Consider the following 23,090-nt stretch of genomic DNA (forward strand, 5'->3'; position numbering starts at 1 on the left):
TCAGCTGCCAAAGCTTGGGCTTTTCCAGTCGGGAGACCCAGCACCCACTCTGGGGACACACTGACATGCCGCAGCCAGCTAACGCCGCAGCAGGGACCAGGCCTTCCCCATATTATTCTTTGGGTATGCACACACATGCATGTGCACATGGACATCTACACACATGTCTTTGATGCACACACACACACACATAGAGGAATAAGAGGTACATAACTCACACATCACCACACACATATCCCTAGCAGGCCGCCCTGTGCACCACAACCCAGAACTTCCAGCTGTGCCGGGCATGAACACATTAGCAGCTGGGTCCTCCTGAGGCCCAGAGGTCCTGGAGCAGCAGCTGGGTGGCCAGGGTACTGGGGGAGCTCGGGAGAGAGATGTGTGCCAAAGACATGGGGGTTTGTCGGTATTCTAACAGCCACAACAAGAGCCCCAGATGAACACCAGCCCTGCATGTAATGAGATGCTGGGAGTGACACCAGGAATAAGCAGACTCCCCCCAAATGCACCTGGTGTGAATCTACTCCCGTCAGCCCTGGGTCTCTGGGCCCTCCCTGTAAGGTGATCCTGAACGCGCAGCTGCCTTGGGTGAAAGCTGGCTGTGCATATCCGCCAGCTATGTGGGAGCTCCTTCTCAGGACGTCCCTTTTCCTCCAGTCCTCTCCTCTCCTTCTTCCCTGCTCTCCCACCCATTCCTGTCTTCTCACCTCCCTCCTGTGTCTAGACTTAGGGCTATAAATAGGCCCCTCTGGGAACAAGCAGAATAAAGAGGTTGCCAATCTCTGGCCCCAAGTTTCAGATCTGCCTCCTCTTCCTCCCCACCACCTACTACCAAGGAGCAAGTCCCAGGAATCAGAGGCCAGCGGGACAAGTTTTTGCCTCCCCTCCCCGCCCTCTAACCCCTTGCAGAGCGAGCTGTGTACCGAGAGTGGTTCTGAATAAGAAAGGTTCACTAGGGTTATGATAATGTTTAAAATTAGGATAGTGGTATTGTGGCTATACCTAAACAACAACAAAGAAAGAGTCCTTATCCCTGAGAGACACAGACTGAAGTATTTACAAATAAAATTACACAGGGATTCTCTTTAAAGTGAACCCTGTGTCAGGGGAAGGGAAGGAGGGCATAAGATAACAGACGTGTTAGCCATTGCTAAAGCCGGGGGGAATGTTTCCTGCGGTCATCACACACTGCTCACTCTGTTCTTGTCTGTATTTCACTTCTGCTTTGTTTCTTAATAATCATACACACACACACACACACACATACACACAGCTCATCATTGAATCCTGCAAAGCACCAGCTCCGAGGATCACTCACAACAGTTTCCAAAAGACCCACAGCACCCTGAGGTCCCTGGGCCAAAAATAAAGCCCAGAGAAGATCCCTTCTGAACACTCCTACCCCACCCCCACCCCTAGCACCCCAGGAGGCTGACTGGTGGACAGGAAAGAGCAGGCAACCAGAGCACAAGTCTCTGGACTGCCCCTCGCTGGCTGCCTGCTAAGCCTTGCAATTCCCATCTGTCAAGTGGGATAACACCTACCCTTCAAGGTCAGACTGCGGCTGTTAGGAGATAAATTGTGCAAAATGCTGACCACAAACTGGTGCCTAGCAACCCCATCACAATCCCAAAGTGATCTGTTACGATGCAAGCCTATGGGACAGGTGCATGGCATTGAGATCCCAACGTGATCAGTGGTCAGAACTCAGCAATGATGGAGACACATGCATGGTGTCCTGATCATTATGTGGTGGTCACAGGTTATGGTCAGCAATGATGCAAGACCATGCAACAGGTGCACGACATCATGATTGCCCCATGGCGGCCAGTGGCTAGGTTTTGGTTATGGCACACCAAAATATGTTCTCTGCACTGCTTCCTCTCTCAAGCTTTGCTGTTGACATCTGGAGCAATGGGGAGCAACTGTTGCCATTCCCACCCTGCAGCCTTTGTGGGAGCAGAGGCACAAACACTCACGTCCCTCCCAGGTGTGATCCCTCCTTCTCTCTACTCCAGATTCATGGTGGCTCTTGGCAGATGCAGCTTCCCTAGTACTCCTGGTCATTCTCCTCTGGAAATACAGCAGGGGCTAATGGGGCCCTTGGAATGCTGGCAAGCACAGAAAGGATGCTACTGTGTCCCCTCCCCTGGCTATGAGCCCTCCATCTGCCCCTGAGAGCTGCCTCAAAGTGTTGTCATGTGCCACGAATCCACCATGGGCTGGATGGAAAGCCAGGCTCCCACACACAACCCTTGTCAACAGCAACACAGGCCCCACCCGACAGATGGCAAGAGGGACCCTGAAGAGCTAAGAACCTCGTCACGGAGAAGAGGAGGAGGCCCCTGTGGGGACGTGGCTGAGCCGGCGGCCTGCACTGTCCCCTGCCCACCCCAGCTGGGGCTTGGTGAGCCAGCGAGGCTCCCCTGGCTCCGGAGCTGGGCTTTGTTCCCCAGACTGAATGCAATCAGGGATCTTGCTGGTCTCCTCCCGTCACTCCCGCCTGTGCAGGATCATCACCGTGAATCTTGAGCCTGTCATCCGTGGCATTAGCTGTCCCTGACAGCTCTGTGCCAGCCGCATGTCTGATGAGCGTGTCTTCTGTGTCTTCCGCCAACGTACGGAAAGAAGTGGTGAAGGGAGGAGAGTCCAGGGCAGAGTCTTGGGGACACTGCCAGAGACCCTCCCCCCAGCCTGACAGTAATCCCGGATCAACACTTGGGGGGAACAAATCCATCCAGTTGCTATCATCTCATCTCCTCTCCTCCACAAGTGCCTTTATCAGGCCCCTCGATGCAATCTGAAGTCCCGTGTAGCCAGGAGTCTCTGATCCGGCACCTTTCCCACCCTGTCCCCTCCACCCCTGAGCAAACAAGATTTGCTTGTGTTTATTTGGTCTGCAGACTGCACGCCAGGCAGGTAGCACTTTCTCAGAACTCAGATCAAACCGTTCCTTGCTTAAAACCCTCGCGTGGATTCTCATTACACACAGAGTAAAATCCAAGCTCCTTTGCAATGTGGCCAGAACCACACAGATTGGCCCCGGCTCCCTCTTCTTTCAGCCACTGTGGCCCTGCATCTATTCCTAGGAATGCCAAGTTCATTCCAGACCCAGGGCCTTTGCATTTCCTACAGAATGCTTTCTCCCCACAGGGGGTCCCTTGCCTGTGCCCTCATCATCCAGGTGGGCTCAGGAGTCATTTCCCACAGTGGCCTTTCTTTCCCTTTAAAAACCAAGTCCTTTTTCCTCTTACCAGGCACCTGCTCTCCATCCATCTGGCTGTTCCTAGGACGTGTCACTACCATACAGCGTCAGTCTCGGCTCCAGGGAAGGGACTCCCTTGTTCACCACATAGAGGCCTCCGAGCCTAGAACCCCAGCTCCATAAGTGTTTGTTGAGTGAATGAATGAATAAACATGCTCCCCCTGCCTTTACCCTATCCAGTCTCTCAGAGCTCTTGAATTCCAGGGTGCACACTCCTGTTCCTCCCCCAGGCCAAGGACGGCCCAGCTCCTCCCTTGGGTCGCAGCCTGTCTGGCTTTGGTTCCATTGCCCTGCCTTCCCTCTCACATGGCACCTCCAGCCCGGCATCCCGGGAGCTCTCAGAACCACAATGATAACAGTAACCACCCTGCTTGGCCAGGGCCTTAAGGTAGCCCTGTGGCAGATTCCACCTAGGGGGAACCTGCCCTGACTCCAAGCCATCACCATGGGGCTCCCAGACAGATATTTCACACACACCACGACTGTGCTGGGTTCAATGTCCAGCTGCACTCCTCTGCATTTCCTGGAATCTACCTTAATTTTTTTCCCCCTGAGAATTTTTGCCAGTCCTGGCACCTCTCCCATGTTGTTTGCTTTCTCCTGCGGGTTGAGAAAAACCATAAAATCCACCCCAGACTCAGTCTCTGTGAATCACTTGGGAAGGTAATGCAACCTCCAGGAGGCTGGCAGGGGAGGCAGTTAGAAGCCGGGCTGCGGCTTCAAGGGCTGCCTGTGCCTCGCCCTCTCCCAGAAATGACAGGTGTCTGACGGTGTCTCTACCCTCGGCCGCTACGCGTGATTTCCACATTTGCAGAGCATGCAGTCGTGTAAAAATCAAGGCTATTGAGTGGCTGGCACCCCTTCCCAGAATAATGACTAAGCAAGCATGTTGTTAGCTCCCAACAGCAGCTCTGTGTACACCATAACCCAGAGCAAAGACGAAAACTGCTATTCATCCGAGCCAAACAACAGAAAAATGCAAGCAGAAAATTGTTGGTGCTAGAGGAGGACACCAAAACAAATATTTCCTCCCAGCTATGGTGCTTCAGGCTGACAGCAAACACCGTGCCCAGGGCCGGCTCCCTGGCTGCCAGGCTGAGCCAAGAAGGCAGCAAGTCGTACAACTGGGCTCCAACTGGGCTCCAACTGCTGTCCATCCGAAGGCCGACCTCCAAACTCAGAGTGCGATTCAGCCTGTGTGTGTGCGTGGGTGGAGCAGCACAGCCAAGTAGTTGAGACAAGCAGGCAGACACCAGATTCAAATCCCCACCATTTATCAGAGGTCAGACCTTCAGCAAGTGGCCTAATCTGTCTAAGCCCCAAGTCCTATTTCACAAAACAATCGGAGAAGCTGGCACATATCGCTGGCTAACTGGCAGGCCAGGCACTATGCCAAACACTTTCCATTTTAATTCCCACTACAACCCCAGTGACATGTTAGGGTAGACTGGCTCTTGCAACGGCCCCCATTTCATCACACTTTCCTGAATCCACACCCTTGGATAACTCCCTCTCATCTGGATTCAGTAAGAAGCAGAAATTTGGAAGTGCTTGGGCATGACAACTCAACCCCCATTGGGACCAGGTAACTTCCAGGTGAACTAGGCTAGGCTAGCCTGCTGCAGGATAGCACATCACAACTCCACATCCCCAAGGCACCTCCATCCGCAATTGGCCAGACCCAGATAACAATGGCATGTGTCAGAGTGAGCAGGAGCCAAGCTCCACCAAGCCCCACCCATGCCAGAAGAACCACCCAGCTGAACTCAGCCGAAATTGCTAAACTGTAGACATAGGAGCTCAGTAAATAGTTGCTTTGAGTCACTAAGCTTTAGGGTAGTTTGTTGCATTTAAAGGTAACAGACACAAATATATACAAATACCCCAGTTTTTAAAAATGACAAAGCCAAGGGACAGAGAAATGAGGTAATTTTTCCCAAGCATGCATAATTACGATGGCACTGTCTTAAGCACCAGGCTACATTGCTCTGGAACTCAAAAATGAAAGGCTAGGTGTGAGAACACCAGGGATCTAGGGATAAACACCTAACACAGGACAGCAAGAAAGGTTTAAAAGAGAATAGGTGTTTAGCCAGGTAGCTAATGCAAGGAAGGGCTTTCCAGATGCAAGGTCCAGCATGTGCAAAGATCACCAGACAGACAAGAGCTGAGTACACTGGTGGGAATAATGCTCAACTGGATGAGGACATAAAATCAGAAATAAAGGGGAGAGTCAGGATCTTCCAGGCCTTGGAGGTGCTGGATGTTAGCATAAAGGCACAGAGGAGCATAGGAGAGAGTTTAGCAAGGAGGTGTCCAGCACTGGGTCCCTTGGGTGAGGAGAGTTTGTTCCCAGGAAGCAGGAAGAGGAGAGACAGCACAGGCCTAAGGCCTGAACCATTGTCTAGAATGAGCCTAGTAGGTGGCTAGTATTATACTTGCCAGCTGTCCCCACAGCAACCATGAGAGATAGATAGTGTCCTCATTCCCAATTCAGATGGGGCTGGTGCTATCGCACAGCAGGCTAAGCTGCTGCCTGAGACACTGGCATCCCATATGGGCACCAGTTCAAGGCTCAGTTGCTCTACTTCTGATCCAGTTCTCTGATAATGAACCTCAGAAGGCAGCAGAAGATGGCCCAAGTACTGCCACCTGTGTGGGAAACCCAGATTGAGTTCCAGGATCCTGGCTTCAGCCTGGCCCAGACCCAGCTGTTGTGGCCATTTGGGGAGTGGACAGTACATAGAAGGTATCTCTGTGTGTAACTTTGCCTTTAAAATAAATATATCTTGAAGAAGGATGAGGAGGAGGAAGAAGAAGAAGAAAGAGGAGGAGGAGGAAGAAGAGGAGGAAGGGGAGGGGAGGGGAAGGTAAGGAGGAAGAAGAAGGAGAAGAAAGGGGAAAGGGGCTCAGGAGGGGTAAAGGTTTGTAAAAGTTCACTCAAGAGAGGAAGTGTTGGAAGAGGATCAGATTCCAGCTCCACGTGGTTCCCAAACCCCTACTGCTGACCAAAGCAGAAGAGGGAGAAAGCGCAGGGCTTTGCTCACAGAAGAGCAGGAGTCCTTCCTGATGGATGACCACCTGCATTCCCTTCCCTTCCCTGAGACCCAGGGGCAAGGAGAGCAGAGGTCTCTCAGGGCCCAGAAGGAAGAGGCAGCAGAAGGCAGAACTCAGGAGACAGGCAGGAGCCTTGGCAGCTTGTGGGGGAGGGGGCACCAGGGCTGCAGACAAGGAAGAGACCCTCCTCAAAGGAGTCCAGCCCGGCGTCTTCCTGGCTACTCTGGCTCCTGGACACTGCTGTGCACACATAGCCCACATGCACACACATGTATACACCTGTGCATACTCACCCATGCACACACAGCCCACATGCACACACATGTATACACCTGTGCATACTCACCCATGCATACACAGCCCACATGCACACACATGTATACACCTGTGCACACTCCTGCATGGGGGGTAGGGGCTCAGCATCCTCAGTATGCATGGGATGGCCTTGCCCAGTGTGGAGGGAAGGCAGGCGGTGCCCCCATCAGAGCTGCCTGTGTCTTCACATCTCCTCTCCTCCAGACCTGGAGTTCAATGAGCTGCCCAGGGCCTCTCTCCCTTATACAATCATGTGCATATACACACATGTGCACGCACACAGGGACTTCCACAAGGCTGTGCAAATAGAAAATTAAAAGTATGAGTTTATTTTAGTGCAAAAACATTTTTCCATAATTTGTAGGAAATGCACAGATTTAAAAAACTGTTTGCACTCAAATAAACTCACACTTTTTTTAAAAAAGATTTATTTTTATTTATTTGAAAGACAGAGTTACAGAGAGAGGTAGACACAGAGAGAGGTGTCTTCCATGTGCTTGTTCACTCCCCAGATGGCCTCAATGGCCAGAGCTGAGCCTATCTGAAGCCAGGAGCTTCTTCAGAGTCTCCCACGTGGGTGCAGGGGCCCAAGGACTTGGGCTATCTTCTATTGCTTTCCCAGGCCATAACAGAGAGCTGGATCAGAAGAGGAGCAGCTGGGACTAGAATCAGCACCCATATGGGATGCCGGTGCTTCAGGCTGGGGCTTTAACCTGCTGCGCCACAGCATTGACCCCTAAATTCACACTTTTAAATTCCACTTTTCCACATTTTGAAGTATTCCACACATACTGCAGACACACACCAACCACAATAATGCTTGCACGTGCTACATACATGTGCACATGCACACACTCCACAATCATGCATGTACACTCACATGTATGCACACACACCACAGCCATACATACACCACAGCTATCACTCACACTCAAACACCTATGCACATTAAACCCACATGCACACATTTATACACCAATGCACACTCACACACCTATGCACACGCAATTCACATGCACACACATGTATACACCAGTGCATACTCACATGACCATGCACACACAGCACACATGCACCTACATGTACACACCTATGCACACTCTTACCCATGCGCACACACACACACACACACACCACCACCACCACCACAGCCTTCTTTCCTGGACAACCAGCAATAAGGAATGAAACCAGGGAAGGAAGGTAGAGCCCCACCGTCTGTTTGGGGCTGGCGGGGACAGGTGAGAAAAGCTGGAAACTCAGTTGCCACCCCACGGCCTGTGCGCTTGGGTCCCAAAGGTTTCTGGGAACCTGCAGAGCTCCGTCCCCTGGGACCTCCCTGGCTGGGGCTGGGGGTGATCAGAGGGCATCGGGAAAGCTCTCGACGCCCCACTCCCAGCCCTCCCGCACTCCCCCGTTGCAGTGAGGATTAAGCAAGATGATGAATGCGAAAGCGCTGGGTAAATTGTACAAAGCGCTATGCAAATGTTAGCAGCTCTGACCCAGAGGCAGTGAGGGCAGGAGAGCCACGCTCGGCCCAGGCTTTGAGGTCCCACTGGCCCCATTCACAGCCCAGAGCCCTGCTCACTAGAGGTGTAAAGTCAGGCAGGTGGCTGAGACCTGGGTCCCTCCACCTGCAAAGTGAGGCTGGGACGGTGATGCCCAGCCAGGGTGAAAGCAGGCAACACAGTGCAAGCTCTCCGCTCCCCGAGCGCCACACCTGGACCTCATGTTCACCTCCTTTCCTAGCAAAGGAATTCACACACGGTAGCTGCAATGTTGTGAACTGCCCGTGACTTACACTCCGAGAACTCAGTGAGAGTGGGTCGCCCTCCTTCCTCCCACACTCCTTTCAGACATCTCCCTCTCAAAGCCATGCCCCAACTTGCACTTGAAACCTCAGGTTCAGGGGTCTTTGACCCTCAGAGTATCAGAGAGCATGCAATGCAGACTCTTGAGTCCCTGTGCGCTTGTTGCACGCGCAGATCCTGGGCATCCTGGGAGAAACGATAATTTAGCTGGTCTCGGATGGAGCCCAAGTATCTGCATTTTAAGCAGGCATCTATCTCTATTCCCTCCCCCTGACCCTGTTTCCCATCTCCTTGTGGTTTTGAAGCAATACTGCCCTTGGAGACACCCACCCAGGTATGGAAATCCCTGTGGGTGCTTGGCAGCCATCCCTTGCCTTCAGCAGGGCACCCCAGAACATGGAAGGGAAACACCCGCATCCCTATCATGTCCCTGTGACGGTCCCTCCAGGGAGCAGGCGTCAGCTGGGTCAAGGACTGGAGGATCTGGGCGTAGATGAGGGATTCAGTGAGCTGGGGAATGAGACAGGAAATACTGGGGAATAAATACAGCAATAAAGGGAGCTTCGGCTGGAAGCTACCGAGTGATTCTTATTGTTCAAATTATCTCTAAAACTTTTCATTTGAATCTGTTTAATAAGGGAAGGCTTACCCTAAGGAAGAGGTATTTTTTTAATGTGACTTGGGAGCTGAATTGGAAAGAACGTTGCAACAAAGATATTAAAAAGGGGATTAAACCAAACCACTGGTGGCCCATCTCTGCAGGCTCCCACAACCTGCGACACAGCTCCCGAAACCATAAAATTAAATTACAAAGGGGGACACGGGAAGCGGCATGTTAATCAGGGCTCATCTTCCTTCACAGCGCGTGGTTCCTGGTGCCAAGCAGACACCAAAGGGCTCTGCTGAGGGCTTCTGGTGTCCAGGCGGAGCTCAGGTGGCAAAGCCCCCTGGGACTCTCATCCTCGCTCTGCTCCCTTTGAGCCAGATGATTCTGGTCAAGCTGCCTCACCAACCTCATCTATACAATGGGAGCAATATTGGCCGTCTACTGGGAAGAGTTGCTGAGATAATGAAATAAAACACAAAATTAAAAGACAAGGCCTATCAAAGGAGGTACCTTTCTCTGAAGGGACGAGAGAACTTCCACTTTGATTATGGCCCTGTCTAAATAATGTCAGAGTTTGTGGACTCAAAAGGCTTCCATAGCCTTGGCAGGTCATGACAAGAGCCTCGGGTGATCACTGACATCATAAATAAGAGTGTCAATTGTTAAATCAACAATAGGAGTCACTGTGCACTTGCTCCCCATGTAGGACCTCTGTCCTTAATGTGTTGTACTATGAGAATTAACAGTAAAACTAGTCTTCAAACTGTACTTTATACTTTGTGTGTCTGAGTGGGTGCAAACTGTTGAAATTTTTACTTAGTATAGAGTTGATCTGTATATGAAGATAATTAAAAATGAATCTTAATGAAGAACGGGATAGGAGAGGGAGTAGGAGGTGGGACAGTTTGGGGGTGGGAGGGCAGGTATGGGAGGAAGAACTGCTAAAATCCAAAAGTTATACCTATGAAATTTATATTTATTAAATAAAAGCTTTCTACAATAAAAAAAAAAAGCAAAGGAAAAAAAGACAGGGCCTGGCACATACAAGGTGCTCCAAAAAGCATTTGCACCTCTCTCTGCAGGAGAATACAGCCTGCAACGTCTTGACGTATTCATAGCCTGTCTCCATGTCCTCCAAGGCTTCCTGAGGACTGTGACTCCATGCTTGGATCTCAGCCACCCCTGGGCCTTGCCTTCCTTGAGCTGGCACTTTTACGGCTCATCTGTCTTTCACTTCCTCCTTCATTCAATCACCTGGCAGTCACCGAGTGCCAGGAACTTGTCTGGGCACTGGGGAGACAAAGCTGAGTAAGGCCCAGCTCCTGCCCTTACCCAGACCCCGCTCAAGTCAGGGAGGAGGAGGTTATGTGCCTGCTGACCATCCTCGCATCAGAAACGCCACCCCAGCACTGCACTATCAGATCCAGTTGGACTCGCCACTGACCAATGCTACAAGGACTGGTTGTAAACTGACTCCCATCCCATTGCCCTCACATAAACTCCTGTACCATGCATTGCTCAGAACTGGGGAAATATGTCTCTGTTGTCTTCTGCTTTCTCTTATGGGATGAGTTTGGAAAACCAACCCTGATCTTGTCCCTTTTTGCCATGGCTGCCAAGAATCTCAAAGCAAAACGTGGTCGTGAGCAGAGTATTTTTCCTTAACCTGACTCATTCCCCAGTTCACTGAATCCCTCATCTACGCCCAGATCCTCCAGTCCTTGACCCAGCTGACGCCTGCTCCCTGGAGGGACCGTCACAGGGACATGGTAGGGAAGGGGGTGTCTCCCTTCCACGTTCTGGGTGCCCCTGCTGACAGGCAAGGGATGGCTGCCAAGCACCCACAGGGATTTCTGCACCTGGTTGGGCATCTCCAGGAGCAGTATTGCTTCAAAACCTCAAGGAGATGGGAAACAGGGTTTGTGGGGTGGGGGGTGGAGTGGATGGAGACAGATGTCTGCTCAGAATGCATGTCCTCTGGCATGCAAGTCTCCTGTCCCCATGCCCTGCCTGTCCTGTCATTTTACCCTTGAAAACCGCAACACGAATGATGGTGATGAGGACGACAGTGATAAGCACGGATTCCTTAACTCATTGCAGGTGCTGCGAGAGTGAGCATGCGTTGTTTCATTAGCCTCCACTTTTTTTTTTTTTTTTTTTTAGGATAGTTGCTGTAACTTCTCATTTTGCAGACGAGGAAATTAGGGCACAGAAAATTGGAGGAACTTGGGAGGAACTTAGTTACAGTTAGGAAGGATTTGAATCGACTTGTGGTGGGATTCGAATCGACTTGTTTCCTTGTTTTATGTTATCTGAACAACCTTAAAAACCTTAGGGTGGCAGGATGTAATTGTTTATTTAAATTAAAAAGAGGGGGGCTGGCACTGTGGCTTAGTGGGTAAAGCCACCGCCTGCAGTGCCGGCATCCCATATGGGCACCAGTTTGAGTCCTGGCTGCTCCACTTCCAATCCAGCTCTCTGCTATGGCCTGATAAGGCAGTAGAAGATGGCCCAAGTCCTTAGGCTCCATCACCCACGTGGGAGACCTGGAAGAAGCTCCTGGCTTCGGATCGGCGCAGCTCCGGCCATTATGGCATCACCTGGGGAGTGAACCAGCAGATGGAAGATCTTTCTCGGCCAGCACTGTGGCTCAATAGGCTAATCCTCCACCTGCAGCACCGGCACCCTGGGTTCTAGTCCCGGTTGGGGCGCCAGATTCTGTCCCAGTCGCTCCTCTTCCTCTCTGGCTCTCTGCTGTGGCCCGGGAAGACAGTGGAGGATGGCCCAAGTCCTTGGGCCCTGCACCTGCATGGGAGACCAGGAGAAGCACCTGGCTCCTGGCTTCGGATAAGCATGGCACGCCAGCCACAGCACGCCTGCCGCAGCAGCCATTGCGGGGTGAACCAACGGAAAAGGAAGACCTTTCTCTCTGTCTCTCTCTCTCACTGTCCACTCTGCCTGTAAAAAAAAAAAAAAAAAAAAAAAAAAAAAAGACCTTTCTCTCTCACTCTCTCTGCCTCTCAAATAAATAAATATTAAAAAATAAAATAAAAAGAGGAAAATGGAGGCTGGTGTTTGGTCTAGCTGCAAAACCACTGTTCACCTGGGTTTGAGTCCCAGCTCTACTCCTAATTCCAGCTTCCTGCTAATGCAAACCTGGGGAGGCAGAGGATGATAGCTCAAGTAGTGGGGTCCCCTCCACACCTGCAGGAGACCCAAGCTGAATTCCCAGCACCCAGCTTTAGCCTGGCCTAGCCCTGTTGTGGACGTCTGGGGAGTAAACTAGCAAATGGAAGTGCTCTCTCTTTCTCTCCTCTCTCTCCCTTTCAAATAAATACATAATTTTTAAGAGAAGAGGAAGTGGAAGAAGGAGAGAAAAATGGTAGAGTTAAAAACATACCAGGGGATTCCAATTCAATCCCATCAAGGTGGCATGTACCAATGCCATCTCACTAGTCCAAGTGATCAATTTCAGTTCACAATTGATCATAATGAAAGGACTAAGAGTCAAAGGGAGCACATAAACAAGTCTAGTACCTGCTAACACTAACCGATGGAATAAATAAAGGGGAGAGTGATCCAACATGGGAAGTGAGATACTCAGCAGACTCATAGAATGGCAGATGTCCTAAATAGCACTCTGGCCTCAGAATCAGCCCTAAAGGCATTCGGATCTGGCTGAAAAGCCCATGAGAGTATTTCAGGCATGGAAAGCCAAGACACTCTGGCAAAAGATCTCTGCAAGTGAGATCCCAGTGGAAAGAACAGGTCTTTAAAGAAGGAGGTACCTTTCTCTGAAGGGAGGAGAGAACCTCCACTTTGACTATGACCTTGTCTAAACAAGATAAGAGTCGGAGAACTCAGAGGGCTTCCATAGCCTTGGAAACTCATGACTGGAGCATAGGGAGACTACTGATGCCATAGACAGGAGTGTCAATTGGTAAAGTCAACAACAGGAGTCACTGTGCACTTACTCCTCATGTAGGATCTCTGTCCTTAATGTGCTGTGTATTGAGATTTAATGCTATAACGAGTACCCAAACAATATATTTCACTTTGTGTTTCTATGGGGGTGCAAACTGTTGAAATCTTTACTTAATGTATACTAAACTGATCCTCTGTAAAAAAAAAAAAAATTATCAACTCCCAACTTAACTCTCACTGGGATTAAACATGACAATAGGTCTGATCTGATTTCATCATCATTTAAAAAAAATCATCTATTATTTTTCACTTTATGTTTCTGTGTGGGAGCAAACTGTTGAAATCCTTACTTAATGTATACTAAGCTGATCTTCTGTATATTGAGATAATCGAAAATGAATCTTGATGTGAATGGAAGGGGAGAGGGAGTGGGAAAGGGGAGGGTAGTGGGTGGGAGGGACGGTATGTGGGGCAAGCCATTGTAATCCATAAATCGTACTTTGGAAATTTATATTCATTAAATAAAAGTTAAAAAAAATTCTTGAATTGAATGAGCAGTGAAAAATTCAGAGGATGACACACTTGTTCTAGGTCTTAAAGGATGGCTTGATAGGATTTTGATAACAATAAGCAAGAAAAGCATCCCCAGTAGCGGAGAAACCAGAGCAGTGGCACCTGCCAGGAGTTCATCCTGGCTTACAGAGCATGTACAGGAGAACAGCAAGACGTGCATTGAGGGATACAGAAGTGACCACTACAGAGACCCTTGAGGCCAGGCCAAGGGGCCAGAGGACCATGGGGAGCCATGAAAGATGCCTGAGCAGAGCCATTGATGTGGTTCAGGAAGATGAAGCTGGCAAAGGATGGAGGACATCCTGGAAGGAAAGGAACCAAATGCAATGAGACGAGATGTCATAAAAGTGGCAGAGAAGAGATGAGCAGTAGGCTAGAGGCAAAGGCCACCAGGAAGGCGGACTGACAGGACGTGTGCCAAGAATGGAGGAGGGGAGGCCAGGGCATCCTCAAGCCCCAGCCATCACTGGCCCACACACAGGTTCACCTGACCAACCAGGATGGGAGTGCACTGATGCCAGGGAGTGCCTGCAGAGACCCCAGGGCTGCACCTTGGAAATCTTTGCCCTGAGACCAGCACTTAGGCAAGTGTCTCCCTCCTTGGAACTCCCCTTGCTGTGTTTCAGCATTGTGATCCCATTGACAGCAATGTACCCACAGCACAATGTACAGTGTGCTGTGTTCTGCCTTCTCCAAGATACTGATGTCCCACAAGGGTCAGAGACTGTTCCTATCTTGACCACCATGGAGGGTTTCTCAGATATCGCCTGGAACATAGCAGGTGCACAACAAATATTCATTGAAAGTCTTCATTGTCTGATGCACCTGCATCTGTCACACGGCATGGGCTGGAGCTCTTTGAGAGGAAGGTTTTTGCCCTGCTTGTCTCTAACCTTGGGACCCGGCACAGGGCCCAGCACTGAGAAGGCAGTCAGTGTGCATTGAGTGAATCCTTACATGCAGGTCAGGGCAATGGAGTTGACAGCAAATCCAAGGCCCCCATCCTGAGGCTGCAAAGTTTCAGCAACGCAAGGAACGAATGAGTAAGTAATCCTTGAATATGAGTCAGTAAGTGGCATGCCACAATTCTCTGAACCCAAATTTAAGACTAATTAAAAGATAACTGAACAAGATGCTTGAGTTTAATCGACTCTAGACAGAACTATTGATTTCTCCCCAAAAGCCCATTTCTCCCCATTTCTTCCCCACTTAGCAAATGGCACCACTGTCCAACCATACGCTCCAGCCAGAAACCTCTATTCAGGTTTGGTGTCCTTGTGTGCCCTAAACCATCAGCCGCTCTGTTGGCACCTCTCAGAATACACACAGAATGTCCTGCTTCCTCCCTCTCCACAGCAATGCCCTGGTTCAGCCGCCAGCACCACCAGGCTCCCCGGGACTGTGGCAGCATCTTCCCAACACCCTCCCTCACACATCTACAAACCACCTCCACACACAAGAAGGGTAGATCTTCAGACAACAGTAAGTCTGGTCATGTTATGTTCCTTCCTCCAAAGGTGTCACATGGAAGGGCAACTCTGAGGCCCTGGAGTGATGACCCAGGTCTTCTGCAACCTTGCCTGGCCCCCTGCAACATCACTTGGTACCATGGGCCGTGCTTCATGCATGCCAGCTGAGCTCACTCCTGCCTCAGATCTTTACACTGGCACTTCCTTGTGCCTGGATAGCCTCCCCCAATCTTCACCCAGCTGACTCCTTCTTGGCATCCAGCACTCAGCTCAGGTGATTGGTCTTCCCTGACACTCATCCGAAGGTTCCTTTACTCCCTTTTGTTTCCATCACTGCATTTGTTACCATCTGAAATTATCTTGTTTACCTTTTTGCATTTGTTATTGGTCTCCTCCAACTAGAAGACCAATTCTTTTCACATTGAGAAGGTATCATAGCTTTCTCATTTTTAGAGATCCCTTGGTATCCAGGGGGAATTGGTTCCAGGACCCCTTAGGAGACCAAAACCCACAGAAGTCCAAGTCTTTTACATAAAATGGCAGAATATTTGCATAGAATCTAGGCACAACTTTCATTATCCTTTAAGTTTTAGAAAAAATTTGAGAGGCACAGAGAGAGAGAGAGACAGAGAGATCCCATCTATTGGTTCACTCTCCAAATGCCCACAAATGACTGGAGCCAGGATAGAAACCAGAAGCTGGGAATGTTATCCAGGTCTCCCACATGGATGGCAGGAACCCAATTACTTGAGCCATTATTGCTGCATTAGTAGGGTTTGCATTAGCAGGAAGCTGAAGTCAGGGGCTGGAGATGGGCATCACACCAAGCACCTGGATATGGGACACAGACTGCTAGGCCAAATACCTGCCTCACTTCCACCATATACTTTTAATCACCTCTAGATTACATATAATGCCTAAACCTATATAAATGCTACATAAATAATTGTTATATTGTATTGCTTAGAGAAGAATTACAAGAAACAAAAGTCTACATGTTCTGTCCAGATGCATTTTTTCCCAAGATATTTTCAATCCATGGTTGTTTGAATCCAAGGATATGGAAGCTATAGATGCACAGCCCATGGATAAGGAAGGAAAACTTTTTCCCTTTCTCTCCCTCCCCTATTAGAATGTGAACTCCAGGAAGATAGTACTTTGAACTGGTTCACAGCTCTATCTGATTTTTAGCACGATGCCTGGCACATAGCAGATGCTTAATAATTTGATGAGTGAATGAATAAATGAACTCAATAAGTGTCAACAGTGCAGGGTTTGTTTGGAGATGAAAGTGAATATGATATTAGTTTCCATTAACAGGAATACAAGGTGTAGATAGAGAGGAACATATCTACATTAACTGGATCATGCCTGGATTAATGTTCTTGTTCTTGGCCACAAGGACCTGTGGTGTGGACAAGAAACAAACCAGGTAGACACAGAGGAGAATCTTAGAAAGCCACAGCAGTTTTGCTTGTGGAGACAAAAAAATCCCAGGAGGAGTATTGCTGCTGTATTTTATTACCTAGACAAAGGGCTGTTGAGCAAAAGAGATGGTAGACTTGGTGTGGAACCCTAAGGGTAGAATCCAGATAAGTGGGTGTTGATTTTGTAGTCAGATTTCAGTTACAGGAAGCCAATGGTGTTTTGAAAGAGTTGATTGCAGAGGAAGGAGCTGCTTAGCAAGTAGTTAGCTCCCCATCTAAGACAGCACACAAGCAGGTGATCACTCAGCGAAGACACTGAGTGAGGAAGGGGCTCCTGCGCAGAAATGGCTTCTAAATCAAACTGGAGAAGTCTGAGTTTCTGTGATGTGTACAGATGGAATCAAGGGGGAAAAATCTGGCTTAGAGTTCTAGAACTTACCTAGCTAACCCAGTAGAAGAAACACTGGCAAAACCAGGTCGACAAATTAAGCAGTGGAAAGGCTAAGCAGCATGGTGTCTCTCCCAGAAACAGTACAAACACCCTCCTAGACTTCAGGCCTATGTGTGATCAGTCATGCAGAACACGAAACTCCCAAATATGTTGATTACCCAAGGGTGCCTCGCATTCCAGGGGAAGACAGCCACTGCTTTTTTTTTTCCTAAGAGCTAAGGTAGTGCCTTGTTTCACTTCTAAAACTCTGGCACTTCCTAAGTAGAGGGAATTGGGCAATGAAATTAACCCCTCCTTAGAGCTGATGCTGTAGTGTAATATGCTAAGCCTCCACCTGCAGCCTGGCATCCCATATGGGTGCTGCTTAGAGTCCCAGCTGCTCCACTTCTGATCCAGTTCTCTGATCCAGTTCTCTGATGATGGCTTGGGAAGGCAGTGGAGGATGGCCCCTGCACCCACATGGGAGACCTGAAAGAAGCTCCTGGCTCCTGGCTTCAGAGGGGTCAGCCCAGCTCCAGCCGTTGCTGCCATTTGTGCTGCTAGTCACAGTCTGTGCTTGTGACTCTGCCTCGCAAATAAACAAATTTTTAAAAATAAAAAAGAAGAAATTAACCCCTCCAAACCTCTGTGGCCCTATCTGTACAAAAATAATTTATTTCAAAATGGAGATGGGAGCAATTGAAACCAGAACCACACCATTTGATAATCACTAGAACACAATGATACACATATAGTGATAAGCATATGCATTATATTATTCTATTTTCTACATTTGAAATTTTGCATAATAAAATGTGAAAAATGTGGGGAGTTTAAACTAGTATCAACCTCATGAAATAATTATAGGCCTTAAAGAAATGGTGATCATCATTACAAGGAATTCTTGCAAGTCCTATTTATTAGCTGGCATATTTAAATATCTCACTGAATCTTCTCAACAACCCTGTGAAATGCACATAACCCACCTTCACGTGGCAGATGAGGAAACCAAAGCTCAGATAAATTAAACAGTAACAAACCCTGCTGCTGGCACAGGGTGGAAGTGCAATCTGAAACTGGAGTTATCTGACTCTGCCAGAACAGCTGCCTTTATTTCAAGAACAGCTCATCGTGTTCCACTTGGTTGATATCTACACGATTGCTGTATCGTTTGTTCATCTAAGTCAGTGGTTTCCTAGCTCTTTTTCTCAGTAGCAGAACTCTTTCAAACATAGCCTTAGAACTCCAGTAAGTAAAACTGATAAAAGCTCAACAGCTCTGGCTGAAGTGGGGAAGGGGCCCTAGAAACCAGCCCACTTTACCCAGGGTGGCTGCTGAGGCATCCTGGGCTGCACAGAGCACAGCATGCAAACCCCAGACAGAAGCCAACAGCGACTACAGAGCCAGAACCCCAGGAATGACACCTTGAGGGTAGTCTCATTTGTGTAATGCATCTTTCACTTCCCTGCTTACCATCACATTCCATTCTCGTGATCAGCTCTGAGGTGGACAAGGCAGGGCAAATCATCCTCAATTTGCAGATGAGGAAATCAAGGCCAAAGGGAGTTAAGCAACTGGCCAAAGGTGTGCCAGTTCAATTTGCAGCCAAGTGCAGGCTGGAAGTAGAGTCTGTCTCCATTAACTCAGTGTGACCTGGCAGAGAGGGTGCCATCTACTGGAAATTGCTACTGACCCTTGGTCCACAAAGTGGACAATCAGCTCTTTGGCCATGAGGACTGACCGTGGCCCCAAGGGACCCTGCCAAGGCCCGGTCCCAAAGCAGATGGCAATGGGCAGAGGAAAAGGGCTCTGTGCCTCCGAAGGGCCTGACAGCAAGGTTTTGGCTGTAGCCACACTATTCCTGTCTGAGCCATCCTGTGCTGAGCATAGGGAAGTGGAGGCAGGAACAGCCAAAGTGCCTTCTACCTTCATCTGCAGCAAGCAGAGAGGCCTGCAAAGCGACAGCAGAGAGTGCACACTTGGGTATCCCTCCATTGACTATGGCTTTCGTCCTCAGCTCTTGCTTAGACATCCCTGAAACCAGAGGCGGCTGATAAATGCCTGAGTATTCTCCCACTTCAGAGCAATCTCTGAACTGAACGTGAGCATGTGTTGGAGCAGGCAACACTTAATTATCACTTAGTATTTAATTAGCACTTAATTATTAACACTTAATCCATCTGTAAAATGGGGACACTAATACCTGCCTCATAGGAACTCTGGGAGGATTAATTAATGTTTGCAGCACACTTTGAAGATGCAAAGCATTGAAGAAGTGATTGACAGTGACATTAATAACCACAGCAGATTTACTTCCTTTCCCTAATGAGGTCTCTTCCTCCTGTCTGCTTCTCCTGCTCCTCGTGAATATCCATGCCCAACAATCTCTGCCCAACGTTGCCCTGGTAGAGAAACACTTAGCTCTGTGTCTCCCAGGCACAGGATTCCCCATCCAGAAAGCTGGCTATTTACAGCCATCTTCCCGCACTTTAATTTTCTATTATGTCCTCTGAATATGTCAATGCCTTCCCAGTAAATATTTTGATATGCGCTCTTGCAGCAGCCTCTGTGTAGGCTGAATGGGACAGCTGCTCCCTGTATTAGGGAATTCCAGATGTGGCTTGAAACCACCAGGCTCATCTGTGCAAATGCCTGGCCTTTGCATGGGAAGGGGAAGCTTCTTCAAGTTGCCTCTGGGGAAGGACATGAATCACCTAACCCTTGGCCTTTGCTGTGATGGAGGGGCTTTCAAGGACCCCAGAGCCACATCTGGGTTGCCTGCACCTTCAGGATGAGAAATGTCCCCCTTGGAGGGCCAATGAAGGGGAGCCTGGAAGGCAGCTCTGGCCTGGCCTTTCAACCAGGTGATTTCAGCACCTTGGTCAGCTCTTTCTCCAGCTTGCCAATGAAGGGCGCACGGTGGAGAGAATGTCTGCAGAATGCAGGGTTTAACCAGACCGAACACGGCCCGAACAGTCCCCTAGAAGTTCAGACTGCACTGGACCTTGCCACAGCCCTTGCTGCCCACCAAGCGAGGGGATACTCACTCGTCTATGAAGCTGAGCCTGTGGTCCCTTGGCATTCCTGCCCCGGTGGCAGAGAGCTGCTCTGTGGAGGTTCTGGACTGCAAGTCCTCGGGCAGGCCCTGAACTCTCTTCCAGATTTCATGGCAAGCCTTATCCAGGCTGTCTTGGGGCGTGTCCTGGTGGATCCAGATGTATCGGGGGAATGGGCCCAGGGCCGAGGGGCGCTTGGCCACCAGGGCCAAGGACGAAGGCAGCCCGTTTCCACTGGCCATCTTCCTCCTCTCTCTCCAGAAGCCCCTTTGTCCACCCAGGGCTCGGAGACAGGGGGACCGTGCACCCCCACCTCTCATTCACCAGTGAGGAGGTGGAGGGCGGGGCCTGGCAGAAGCTGCTCAGTCCGGTCCAGCTGCTGCTCCAGGGAAGGGCCTGGGCTTAGAGGCCTCTGGCTTGCGTGTGGGCAGTGGGTTGGGGGCTGCTCTCTTTGGGGGAGGAGGAGCTTGTTTCGATTCGTTCTTATTTGCTCTCGCCTGACCTTTGTCCCCCTCCCCGTCTCCCTTAGAAGAAAATATTTAAAAGTCAACAAAAACCAGTAGCTTAGTAACCGTGGAATCCCCCGGAGCTCAGCAACCAGGCGCCTGGGCGGGCAGAATGACATCTGGGAACCGCTGGAGGGGGAGGCTGGCTCTCCCCAGAGACCTGGCAGTCACCCCTTGGTACACCCCGCGACGCCCTGGCCCGGCTCAGCCCATTCTCGCCCTCCTAGCTGCGTGGACGACAGAGTAGGGGCCTGGCACCTCGCAAGGCGCTGCGGGCAGCGGCTAGCCCGCGGGGCTCTGGGCTAGGGTGTTCCTGGGAGCCCCGCTCAGGCCAGGCTAACGTCCAGCCTAGGCTCCGCTCCGCCCGCTCCGGTTCCCCTGGCCAGCAGGGTCAGGGGCCGCACCCGCCGGCCTAGCGTCGCAGCAAGACACCTGCCGCGCCCGTGCTGGGTTGTGGGGCCACCCCCAGGGGAGAGTCTCAACCGCGAGAAGGGCGTGGTCTGGGCAGGGCCGGGCAGGCTGGCCGCCTGGGCCAATGTGCGAGTCGGTGGCTCCCACACCCTTGCCGTCGAGCGCTGGAGTTCTTTCCGGGAGTTCAAACGCAACGGCTCGGTGCGCGGGGCTCCTGGCTTGGCGCCCAAGGCCCTCCGCGATGCAGGTGCGGGTGCGGGTGCGGGTGCGGGTGCGGGTGGGGGTGGGGTGGGCGTGCACCGCAAACCCCGGGCGCTGTCGCCGCTCAGGAGGCGGAGCCGGCAGCCCGGCTGCCGGGCTCTGCAGGGCTCGCATGCCTTGGCGGACCTGCCCCATCTCTGCCTGGCTTTGGCCAGCACAGCAAGGATCCTGCAGACCCTGCGCTGGGCTCAGTAGGTCCCAGGCCTGGTTGGGGGTGGGGTGGGAGATACAGAAAGGGTCAAGGTAGGCTATTGGCCAATTCATAGAATCCTGCCCTCCCTGCAGCGGCTTTCTTAAACCTGGGACTGACGCGGCACCTTTGGCCCCAGGAATTCAAGGTGGTGACTGGAGGGCTCCCCTGGAAAGGAAGCACAAGAGGCAGAGGAAGAAGACGGAAGGGAAGCCAGGAAAACAGCAGCCTAGAGAAGGGGGACTCGGGTAATGGTTGCCACTGCTGTGTGACCTCAACCACCCCTTCCTTCTCTCTGCCTCTTCCCTCCCTCCCCCTAGGAGGGATGGAGCCCTTCCTGTGTGCCAAGGGAGCTGCTGGACACAGAGGGAGCATCGGGATGATCCTCCTGGACACGGTCCCTGCTCCTGTGGAGGCCTCAGTTCTGCTGGGGGGAGCTGGATTGCAACCCCCCAGAGCACGTGAAGGAGCGATAATTACAGAGAAGGCGAGGGCTCAGGTGGAAAATAACAACAGGAGGAGGTGGTCCAGGAAGGTCTGTTGGTGGAGGTGACATTTGAGAAGTGGAAGGATGAGAGGGAATCTTTTCTGTAGAACATTCCTGGCACACAGTAAGCACTCAATAAATGTGTTGGATGAATTAATGATGTACTGTATGTAAAGTGCCTGGCATACAGTAGGTGCCAAATATACAACCTTGCTCTTTACAGAAGTTCCTGGAAATGTTGACTCTAAATTTTGAAATCTGAGCTTCATTCCCTTTTGATTTTCATTATAAAATTGAAGATGTGTTCCTTTGGGGAAAATTCCAAGGACCCAGACTGAATAAAATTATAGTTAAGAATGTAGAAAACCTTTTAAGATAGTGTATTTAAAGGGAAAGTGATCATTTGTGATGAAATATTAATACTTCCGAAAATGTCACTCAGTGTTTGTGCTGCTTGGCATTTGGTTGGCTAACACCTCTGTGTAGAGCAGACTACTGGGGACCTGGTACTGCCCAGGCCATGGGGTTCCAGAAGGATACCCAGTTCACTCATCCTTTCAGCTCTCCCTTCTTCTCCACAGGGGACCAGGCAACAGGGGTTATATAGAAAGGATTGCAAAAAAAATAAGTAAGTAAGTAAAACACAGTGGGACTTGGGAACAAAGATGGAGCACAAATGGGAGTTCTAGAGGATTCTACAGAAAACTTAAATGATGCACTTAGAAAAAGCATAAAGCCCACTCTTATATTTAACAGAGATCACTTCTCAGTTAAATTTAAACACCTAAGAATAATTGTGTGTTAATTACAGAGTTCAACCAATAGTACTCAGTAGGACAAGAAAAAAATACTAAAAGGGATAAAGTATTAAGTTGTTCATCAACAGTCAGGACAAGGGCTGATCAAGTCACTGTTTCTCATAGTGTTTGCTAAATATGACTGGGAATAAGAGAGGGAAGAGATGTACAATTTGGGACATGCTCAATTGGACTTGCCCCAAATGGTAGAGTTAGAAATGTGCCAGGGGATTCCAATTCAATCCCATCAAGGTGGCATGTACCAATGCCATCTCTCTAGTCCAAGTGATCAGTTTCAGTTCACGATTGATCATAATAAACAAGACTAGTGTCTGCTAACACTATCTGATAGAATTAAGAAGGAGAGAATGATCCAACATGGGAAGCAGGATACACAGACTCATAGAATGGCAGATGTCCTAAACAGCACTCTGGCCTCAGAATTAGCCCTTAAGGCATTCGGATCTGGCTGAAGAGCCCATGAGAGTATTTTAGGCATGGAAA

At 50.0% G+C, this 23,090-nt stretch overlaps 1 protein-coding gene across 1 annotated transcript in view; it reads right to left on the reverse strand.

Annotated features, from left to right (window-relative positions):
• C7H1orf94 (chromosome 7 C1orf94 homolog) overlaps nucleotides 1–20,254 on the reverse strand; it is a 42,839-nt gene extending 22,585 nt beyond the window's left edge. Inside the window, exon 1 of the mRNA XM_002720699.6 lies at nucleotides 19,926–20,254. Coding sequence (XP_002720745.1) covers nucleotides 19,926–20,254 — 329 coding nt within the window. The remainder of the gene's footprint in view (nucleotides 1–19,925) is intronic.
• Nucleotides 20,255–23,090: the final 2,836 nt, after the last annotated feature.

Source organism: Oryctolagus cuniculus, chromosome 7 (genome assembly GCF_051225735.1).
Source record: "Oryctolagus cuniculus isolate XC-2025 breed Fujian yellow rabbit chromosome 7, ASM5122573v1, whole genome shotgun sequence".
Taxonomy (NCBI): Eukaryota; Metazoa; Chordata; class Mammalia; order Lagomorpha; family Leporidae; genus Oryctolagus; species Oryctolagus cuniculus.